This window comes from Crocodylus porosus, unplaced genomic scaffold, assembly GCF_001723895.1.
Source record: "Crocodylus porosus isolate Cpor-Errol unplaced genomic scaffold, CroPor_comp1, whole genome shotgun sequence".
Classification (NCBI taxonomy): Eukaryota; Metazoa; Chordata; order Crocodylia; family Crocodylidae; genus Crocodylus; species Crocodylus porosus.
In genome coordinates this window covers 44,864,715-44,875,488 of record NW_017728918.1, presented here as the reverse complement: position 1 = coordinate 44,875,488, position 10,774 = coordinate 44,864,715, and the positions used below count along the sequence as shown (strand labels likewise).

The following is a 10,774-nucleotide window of genomic DNA, read 5'->3' as shown; positions in this document are numbered from 1 at the left end:
CTAGATGATCTGCTCAGGTCCCTTCCGAGCCTAGAAACTATGAAACTATGAAACCATTGCCCCAAGATTCCCGACTCCAGATATGCCCTAGTAGTCGACCCCACCACTGAAAGAACGAACAAAGTCATGGCAGGAGAGATTGGGGTGAAGGCTACCCCGGGGCGATACATCCGGCTATACAACCTCAGGGACATACCGATGAGCAATCTTACACACCCAAAGACAGGCCTGGATGTTTGAAGCCTGCCGAGTGCAGGCTGCTTTGCATCGGTCTTTCATCAGTCCCATGGGAAACCCCTGTCCACTACAGGACAGGGGCCTGGGTCAGGGAGGCCTGGGTCAGGGAGATTCCCTGCCCTGCATCAATGCTGACCTTGTGAAGGAACACCTTGAGAGGCTGGACACCTTCAATTCAGCTGGCCCTGACCATCTACACCCCAGGGTACTCAAGCAGCTGTCTAGCATTGTAGCCCAGACCCTGGCATGGATTTTTGATAACTCCTGGTGCTCTGCTGAAGTGCCTGAAGATTGGAAGAAGGCCAATGTGCCGCCTATCTTCAAAAAGGGACGAAAGTGGATCCAGCAAACTACAGGCCCATCAGCCTGACCTCTATCCTGGGGAAGGTCTTAGAAAAGATTATTAAAGAAGCCTTTCTCAACAGAGTGGCCAACGGCAACAACATGAGGGATAGCCAGCATGGGTTTGTTGTGGGTAGGTCTTGTTTGACCAATCTCATCTCCTTTTATGACCAGGTGACTTATCACCTGGACAAGGGAGAGGAGATTTGATGTCATATATCTTGACTTAAAAAAAGCCTTTGATCTGGTATCCAATCATCACTTCTTGGCAAAACTGGCCAACTGCAGCCTCGGGTCCACCACGATCTGCTGGCTGGGGAATGGGCTCCATGGTCGGACCCAGAGGGTGGTGTTTGACAGAAGTCAATCGTCATGGTGTCCTGTGACCAAATGGGGTCCCTCAAGGCTCTGTTCTTGGACCTGTATTGTTCAACATCTTCATTAATGATGTGGACATTGGAGTCAGAAGTGGACTGGCCAAGTTCGCCAATGATATCAAACTCTGGGGTAAAGCATCCACACCTGAAGACAGGAGGGTGATCCAGGCTGACCTTGACAGGCTCAAGAAATGGGTGGACAAGAACCTGATGGTGTTTAACACCAACAAATGCAAGGTTCTCCACCCTGGGAAGAAAAACCTGCAGCATCCTTATAGGCTCGGCAGTGCTAAGCTGGTTAGCACTATGAATGAAAGGGACTTAGGGTTCATGATTGACCACAAGATGAACATGAGCCTTCAATGTAATGCTGCAGGCAGTAAAGCAAGCAAAACACTAGCTTGCATCCATAGATGCTTCTCAAACAAATCCCAGAACATCATTCTCCCATTGTACTTGGCCTTGATGAGGCCGCAGCTGGAGTACTGCATTCAGTTTTGGGTTCCTCAATTCAAAAAGGATGTGGAGAAGCTTGAGAGAGTGCAGAGAAGAGCTACTCACATGATCAGACATCAGGCAAACAGACCTTATGATGACAGGCTGAGAGCTTTGGGACTCTTTAGCCTGGAAAAGCGCAGGCTAAGGGGCGATCTGATGGCCACCTATAAGTTTATCAGGGGTGCTCACCAGGATCTGGGGGAGCAATTGTTCACCAGAGCGCCCCAAGGGATGACGAGGTCGAATAGTTATCATCTCCAGCAAGACCGTTTCAGTCTGGACATAAAGAAGAATTTCTTCACTCTCCGAGTTCCCAAGGTCTGGAATAGCCTGCCACCAGAGGTGGTTCATGCGCCTACATTGAACATCTTCAAGAGAAATTTGGATGCTTATTTCGCTGGAATCCTATGACCCCAGCTGACTTCCTGGCCCTTGGTCAGGGGGCTGGACTCAATGATCTTCTGAGGTCCCTTCCAGCCCTAATGTCTATGAAATCTATGAAACCTCTTCCAGATGAGGATCTTGGTTACCTAAGTATCTTCTAGGCAGACAGAATAGATTGTTGCCATGGGCTGTAATCTCCACCCTCCCAGAGCACCTAAGCCTCCTGTGTTTATCCTCATTAACAGTTCCTGTCCTCAGTGACAATAGAGAGGAGAAAATCTTTTGCTGAGGGTAAACACAGGCATGAGACAACAGCAGGAAGGGCTGCAGAGGTGGGTACTTTTAGTGGCATAACTAGAGCAGGATGACAGGGGTAACCACCCTGAGTTCTTGATGGATTTGCAGGGCAAACAGTCTGTCTTTTTCCACAGCCATGTGATCATGATAATACTGGCGGCAGCCCAAAAAAGTTGCTGCTATCCCTAGGATGGCAGCTGTGCTGGACACCCAGCAGGTTTGTTATGCTGCTAGGTGCTGTGGACAGTAGGATTTGCATGGCACAACTACATGTCATAAATACTTTGGCTAGATCCTACCTCTTTACAGGCCAAATTCAACCTTTTAGTGGGCTGGATTCAGACCATGGGCCATAGGTAGCCAACACTGTCTTAGCAAATTAAAACTTAGTAACAGGATGGAAATGTGAGGCAATTCTCTTCCTTAGCTTCCCAAGCATGCAAATTTTCTTTGTAGTTAAAAAACATTGCTTTTCAAAATTCAGTTTATGACATTTAATTCTAAATTATAGATAGGTGTTCAAGGGACAATATAATGATGCATACAAAAGCAGAAGCAAAAGTTTCCCTTTTCTTTCCATTACAGGGAATCACCCTTTGGGAGGCAGGAGGACAGAAATGCTTAGCCAAGTGATGGATAGTGTCCAGGATAAAGGGGAAGTGAAGCCTGGGGTAGTCTTTTCTCCTCTTCTCATAAGAAAAGTGCTTCCTTAGACAGTTCCTGTAATTGAGAATTAAATAAGGTTCTAAGAAAATCAGTACACTGCAATTATTAGCTGAGGTGGTTACAAAAGAGAGTTAAAAAGAGTTGGGATTTAACTACAGAAGACCCTGGCAGGATAATAGTACTTTTTATAGCTAAAGTCTATTTGTGTAGCTGCAGTATGTTTGGTGTCGTGTGGACACACTCTGAAAAATAGTCTTTGCTCCAGTATAATGAATGTCCTTTTTTTTAATTGTGTGAGAAATCTATTTTGCTTTGAACTAGGGACTTGAAGGCAAAACACTTTATTATATTTGCCAATAACTGACAGTAGTCATAGTGTTCATAATCTTGCCAGCTTTTAACACAATAATTTAATATACTTTTTTCATCTGTTCTTTAAATTAAGCAAAGGGCATTATTCCAGTACTTCCAGGATTGGTGGTGTAGCACTTTGTCAACTTTCTCTGACATTCATAACAATCCCACTGATGGAGCCATGGAATTGTTTTAACAGAGTTCAGTAGAAATTAAACTGCTGTGGAAATTCTTTAACAGTTGATCTGCAAATTGGATTTCACTTCAGTAGTGTGTCCCTTTTGGTGTGCTTGTTCCACAGTTTGGAATGTTAAAAAAAAAAGGGGGGGGGACCCTTTGGAGAACCTGAAAATCAATTTAAACCCATTTCTAATACTACCTTTGTTGTTGTGTATTCCTTTTCTGTTGAGCATGTTGCCATGAGAGAGAGAGAAAAAAAAGACAGAAAGAGAAAAAGAGGAGAGAGAGAAAGGGAAAGAGAAAGAAAAAAAAGAGAAGAGAGAGAGAACCAGATACATATACATGCATACAGAGAACCAGACACACTCTTTCACACACACATACACCCACACACACACACCCACCCACACACACACAGAGAACAGACACATGCACACATACTCCCAGAGCCAGACACGTGTGCACACACAGATGCACAGAACCAAACAGAGGCAGACAAACGCATAGAACCATGTGCATGCATGCACATGGAGCCAAGCTGCTAGGCCACTGGACAAAGTCTGATTGGACAATGCCCTGGGCTCGCCGCGGCCCCTGTGCTTCCTTATGCAATTATTAGCTGAGGTGGTTACAAAGGAGCCAGCCCCTGGGCTACAGCATGGCCTACTGAGGCCCCAGCCCAGAGCCCACCCATCAGCCAGCTGCAGGAGCAGTACTAGGGAGGCTTTGGGGAAGTTATACCCATTTGCCTTAGCCTTCCTCTCGCTACCCCTCCTAACATTGCCGCCACCCACCCACAACTAAGCCCGCAAAGGTGTAGTGGTCCTGGCAGGGGCAGCATTAGCCTCAGCCTGGTAGGGGGGCTGGGCTGGGCTCGGAGTGGGTGGGAGTTGGGCGGGCTCAGCTGTGTGGGGTGTGCGGGCGGCAGTGGCAGTGCTGGGAGGGGTGGAGCCTCTTGGCCCAGCCCCACCACTGGGAGGCAGTTGGCACCGCCCTTGCTCTGGAGCCCTGGCATCAGCTCCACATCGGTGGGTGCATGCGTGCCTCAGAGCAGACGGTGCAGGAGGGGCAAACCTGGCCTCTCCCCTGCTGTCCTTTGAGGCTGCACAGAGTTGACGATGGGGCTCCAGAGCCCAGTCCAGCTGTATGTAGCCAGCCTGGGCTCTGGGCAGCTGCAGCAGGCAGCGGGTAGGCTGCAAACAGCTGCACTAGGCTCTAGAGCCCTGGCATCAGCTCGATGCTGGCGGCGACTGCACACACACCTGAAAGTGGACAGTGGGGGAGGGTTGTGCTGCATCAGGCCCTATCCCCACTGTCTGGTCCAAGGTGCACGTGCACTTGCCAGAAGTACAGAGCTGATGCCAGAGCTCCAGAACCTGGAGCAGCTGTTTGCATTCTCCTGGCTGCAGCTGGCCCAGGTTCTGGGTAGCTGCTGCCAGCCACAGAACCTGGGCTGCTTACAGCAGGGCTTGTAGCCTCCCAGCAACCTGCTGGGAGCAGCCCAGGCTTCATGACTGGCAGCAGCTGCCTAGAGCTCGAGCTGGTGGTGGCATGCCGAGCAAAATGGACTCCTGTGCCATGCTTGCCACATCTGCTGGGGTTGCTGACCCCTGATCTAACCTATTCTTAAAACTGCACAAATAACCCTGTTGCACAACTACCTGCCATAGGCAAAACAGAGGGATAGGGTACTGTCAATATCCTACTGCTGCAGGGTGGTTGTTAAAATACACTTGAGAAATCCAAGGAAAAGGACCATGCCCCTTGCTACAGAAGTAGGCAAAGCCTCCCAAAGTCCATATCAGTCTGACTGGGGGGAAGGCAAAATCCCCTACAGTCCATGCCAGTCTGACCGTGGGGTAAAATTCCTTCTTGATCCCAAACGTGATGATCTGTCTGACCCTGAGATTAGGGACAAGATCCTGTAACCAGGAACCTCTTGGTTTTTTTAGTCCCAGCAGGACTGGCATACCCTAGTTGAAATGTCCAGCTTTGGCTGTAGCCAACACCCAATGCTTTTGAGTAAGTGAGTCCAAATACCCATAGCAACAGGAGGGGAAAAAAATTCTTCCCAGACCTGTGTGGCAACAATCAAAATCCAGAAACATGGGAACTACCAAACTTCCTCCACTCTGCTGTGCAGCCAGAGGGCTGGAAATGCAATACCACATATCACACATCCTAGCTGGAGAGCCAGAACTTTTATCTCCTCTGTAAACGTATCCCAGTTTCTTTAATATTTTTTGTGACTATAAGTCAAGAGAATTACTGAAGGTCTTCCTTTATGCCTTTTCTGCCCCTTTTCCAATCTATTCCAATGAGTTTGTAAATATTGGCCAGGGCTCCAAAATCCCCTCTTTTAGTTCCTTCAGTACCCTGGGAAGAAATTCCTTTCAGTTTCTGATGTTTTAACTTAAAATATCCCAAACAATTCCACTTCACATATCTGCAGTTTATAGTTTATTGTTTAAAGCCAGTTAGTAAAAAATGAAAACAAAAATAAATACCCCCCCAAACAACCCCTATGGCTGCATTTATTTGTCCATTACTGCTTTTATCCTTGTATCCTTGAGGCTACAAGCCAAGGGCACACAAGGGAGTGGTGTGATTAGACTTATCTCCAGATGCCTTTGATTTCCCAGGCTGAATGGTCAGTTACCCACTTACAACTGGATTGACTGAAGCAGAACTAAATTGTGCCTTTCAATCCAAAGCAGGATGACCTAATCACTCAGTTACCATGCTCCAAGCCTGTAGTTTCTGAATAATCAAATAGTACAGAGATTGGTTCTTCTGCATCCCAAACTCTAAAACTTTGATTTTCATTGGTGCTTTTAATGACAAAAAGGTATGCAAATTAAGTCTCCAGTTGGTTATTTCTTGTCTTAGTAAAGACCATGAGCTTGGTGCTGTGTAGTAAGCAAACATAAAGGCAAGATTTAATCCTGAAGAATTTGCAACTAAAAGAATACATAAAGGTGGAAGAGCCAGGAAATCCCCAACGGAGTGGAAAATTCGGGGAATGGCTTGGGGAGAAGTTTAATCTATAAATATAAAATTTGGATTAAGAAAAAATGAGGGGTAAGGATGATGATGAATTTGGCTTAGACGGTTATTCCTATGTATAGAGTCATCATAGAAGGATTATGAGAAGGAGGTGAGCACGGAGTTCTCTTGAATGGAAGTTTGCACTGATCAACCAGGATTTTAGTTCAATAGACTGGTATGAAAGAACTTATGATCCACCAATACATATACAAATATTGTTACCATATAGTTTAACTATTATTTCTTGTTCTTATTGTATCTTGCCAATTCAGCAAGTGTTTCTATTTCTAATCAGGTCTCTAAAAGACTGTACAGCATGGGCTGCTATGAGATTTCGCTAGCAGATACAATTGGTGTGGGGACTCCCGGAAGTATGAAAAGAATGTTGGAAGCTGTTATGAAGGAAATCCCACTGACTGCTCTTGCTGTTCACTGTCATGACACATATGGCCAGGCTTTAGCCAATATTCTCACAGCTATGCAGGTAATTCAGATTCTTTCTTTCCTGATATTGTCATTATTATAAACTGTAAAGACTGCAGTTTAATTCAAATGAACAATTAAAAAAAAACCCAGCCTGTCAGAGATCAAAGAAACAGAAGGCAACATGCATTTACTAACTTTCCTAAAACGCCAGTATTCTGTATATTTTGTGTATTTATTATTGTGTAGTTTTGCTTATACTGAGAGCATATCAAAACACTATCTGGAACTTTCCTATGTGGGAACTGTCAGTTATATATCTTTATTTGTTATAAGGCCTTCAGTGCCACATGTAACCTTCAAGAAACAGTGTGGTGATATTGTGCCTTTGATCTGAGTGGACTGCAAGGAGGAAGCATGTTTATGCACCACTTCGTTGGAAGTGTGTTGTTCATGCAAGAAATGTTCTGTACTAATTGTGTTTCATTCTCTGGTAATTTTAAAGAAATTTTATTTTGAAGCACATTTTTCTTGTGGTGTGTGTGAGTGAGTGCACACGTGCCACCCTACAGAAGATATGTGGCATTAATTCAAAAGTGACAGTATCATTAATTATAATAATGATAACAACCATGATGAGTAACAAGAGATATTTCAGTTAGGAAGCCACTGCTGGTCTTTGGCTGCATCTACATGAGATGCTGACTGCACAGTAGTCTGAGACTACTACTGCACAGTAGTGCTGCATGGCATAAAGTGTGACATGACGCTATTGCTCAGTAGTCTCAGGCTGAAGTGCAGTCAGTGTCAAGAAAAAGCCATTCGTTGGAGCTACTGCACACTAATGAAGGTTACTACACAGTCATCTAGTACTTGTTTATACAAGTTACTCTTGTTTATACAAGAATAAATTTCTATATCCATTACAAGTGGTTCGTTTACTCATGGTAGTTACTGTTCACCAACATGTGCTTATTCTGTTGCAAATGTGCAAAGATGGTGGAATAAATAAAGGGTTATTTTGACAGTAAACTTCAGTTGCACATGCTGTAGCTAGAACACAAAGACCCTTGTGCATGGGTGGAGTTCTCCAGAAAAGTTCACAAAGCACTTTTTAAATCCATTAAAAAAATATGGCTGTCATGACACCTACTAAACACTCAAAAATGATGAGGGTGTATTGATGCTGCTATTTATTGTAAAACATATACTTGTTTCATTTTTGTCTTAACTCCCCATCTTCTACTGCTTCAGATGGCTATTGTCATGCCTTATGACTTGAATTTCTTTGCAGCATAACTTGTCTTATTTTACATATGAATACTGTTTAGCGCACAACAAGGTTTGGATTCCTGACTGGCATGTCACATACAAACATTAAATACAAATAGTAGTTCTGGTAAGTGAGAGAGAACATTATCTTGCTAATACTGGATGAGCTTGAACTTGTCTGATCTTCAACGCTACATTACTATGCACCTGATTAACAGTTGCATAAATTAAAAGCCTTGTGTAGCATATTCTAGCAAACAGTGATAGCTTACTAGAATATTATATGAGAGGTCTGATATTATATGCCTCCTGTTGAACTGAACAAATTAAAACACTACTTTGCTTCTGTACAGAGAGAAACTCCCCTCACTAGCTAAACAATACAAGAACAAATCTGTACAGAGATGGAAGACTTAAAAATTGAGCCCGTGAGGTGGATTATTTTATTTTGTACACAATAAATTGCAGTCTGTTTGTCATGCGATCTATTTATTCAGGTCTTACTGCATTTGGGCAGCAAGTTATATCAAATAGTTGTGTTTTGGAGATAGGAGTGGTCAAGCTAGTTTTAAACCATTGAAGACAAAACTTCACATGGTCATGTCTTCTACAGACAGTTACAGCAAATGTTGAGGTGGCCCTTGTCTGACTGCTTGGGAAGTAGATCTGTGGCTTCTGCTACAAAACGTACATGGGGATATGGTATATATTGCCTAGTATAGGGTTGTCCAACTTCTAAGTAGTCGGCGGTGACATGCTGCATGACCCACACCAGTATGACCTGGCCATATGCCATATGCTGCATGGGAGCCTCTCTTCTTCGCTGCTGCACCACACTTGCAGGCTATGCCCTGACCACCGGTTTCCCTGATCCACCATGGGCTATACAATTCCGTGCCACTCCCTAGGGGAGGAGCAGGAAGTGGAAGCCAGTTACCAGGGGTGCCATGCAATAGAGAAAGGGGGAGCCTGGAAACCCCAACTGCAGCTCCAGCTGGAGTGATAAAAAACCAGTGGCCAGGTGGGAGCATTGGGTCACAAATTAAACCCTTGTGGGCTGCATGTCATGCAAACCTCTAGTTGAACAGCCATGTTTTAGTGATTGTTCATTGCACAAATTCCACAATGGTTAGTATGTACAAGCAGGGCAATTTGTTGGTGGACCACACTGCTCAGGTTCTCTAGCTCTCTAGACACTGCTCTTGTAACAGGCATTTTGTATTACTCTCATCTTACCCCAGTCTTTCTTTGTTTGCTCCTTCAGTTAGTCATGCATTGAGACTGCAGTTCCTTTGCAGGCCTTTCTTATTTGTGTGTACTGTGAGCAGCACAAGTAGGCTAGGGATAGAAGTTGCACACAAACTGGTTTATGGCTTTAGAAATTGGTTTAAAACCTGTAACAGAACATAAGTTCAGTGCACATAAAACTGTTTCAAAATGGACAAAACCTGTTTGAGATACACCTGGTTGAATGCAGTATCGGACTTAACTGATTGAGCTCAAACTGGTTTATGGAACTTCTGTCCCACACCCCTTCCTGGTTTAACTTAAATCAGAGTCCCCAGCATCTGGCATTCTCTGCAGCTCTGGCACAGGGCTGTGCTGCCTGCTTCAGGGACAGGGATGTGCCAGATGCCAGCCCCCTTAAGGTGAATGAGACAGGGAAGAGATTTATTCCCCATTCCCTCCCCTGTCCCACCAGCACGGACCTGCCAGGCATTTCTCCATCATTGCTCCAGCAGCGAGGGCGTGGCTCACACCAGCAGTAGCTGCAAGTGATCTAGCCAGGGATTTAGTTTCCCCTCCTTGTTCCACTGGCATGGACCTGGACTGGGCCTAATGCTCCCCACTTGCTGTTGCAGTGGTGGAGGTGGGGGTGTGGACAGATGCCAGCCGGCATAGTCCCTTGAGGCAGAGGGGGCAGGGGAGGGGTTTATTGCCCCTCTACCCCAGGGGAGCGCAGCTGGGATCTGCTAGTCATGACCGCCAGCATCCCCTGATCGCTCCCTGTGCAGGGTGACTGGCAGAATAAGTCTCTTCCCTGCCCCTTTTGCCCGACACCAGAGGGAGGGGGAAATAACCCCCCATGCTGCCCCCTCCCCTAAGGGGCCCATGCTGGCTGTCCTCTGGCCCCGCCCCTGCTGCTGGAGTGGTGAGGGGGTGGGGACCCTGACAGGGGCAGCAGCTCCTGTCATGGTGTCCCGGTGAGCACAAGCCTCTTCCCAGGTGGGGGCTGTGCTGTGGGCAGGAGCGGGACAGGCAGAGCTGCAGACTGCGTGGGGTGAGGAGCAGCACCAAGGCTTGGAGGAGTGGCCATAGCCCCTCAAGCTCCACCTAGCGCCACTGCAGCTCACCTCACTCAGTCTGTGGCAGCTCTGCCAGCCCCGTTCCCATGCACAGAGCAGTTCTGCTGGGAAGAAGCTTGCGCTTCCCAGGAAACCATGAGAGGGACAGCTCCCTGCCAACTCGTTGCTTCAGACTAACCGTCAAAGACTGAAGCAGTTTAGGCCCTGGCTTTAAATGTCTTTCCCCTAGTCCTAGAGTCCAGATTCCTGATTGACCTAACTGTGTTCTTTGTCTGTGTTTGCCTCAGTTCAGCTGCCTTTCAGGCCAGATGTACCTGCAGGGGAAGGGAGACAGGATTAGAGCCTAGATGATAAATCTGACATCTGTTAAATAGTGTGTGAATGAAGTGT

The 10,774-nt window shown here is 46.1% G+C and overlaps 1 protein-coding gene across 4 annotated transcripts in view; it reads left to right on the top strand.

Annotated features, from left to right (window-relative positions):
* HMGCLL1 (3-hydroxymethyl-3-methylglutaryl-CoA lyase like 1) overlaps positions 1 to 10,774 on the top strand; it is a 144,933-nt gene that overhangs the window by 82,482 nt on the left and 51,677 nt on the right. For 3 of the 4 annotated variants that reach the window (XM_019537549.1, XM_019537550.1, XM_019537552.1), the window contains one exon: positions 6,679 to 6,867. In XM_019537549.1, the coding sequence (XP_019393094.1) occupies positions 6,679 to 6,867 (189 nt within the window). Of the gene's footprint in view, positions 1 to 6,678; positions 6,868 to 8,100; positions 8,223 to 10,774 lie in introns of those variants that run through there. The other variant, XM_019537551.1, reaches the window with a different exon arrangement.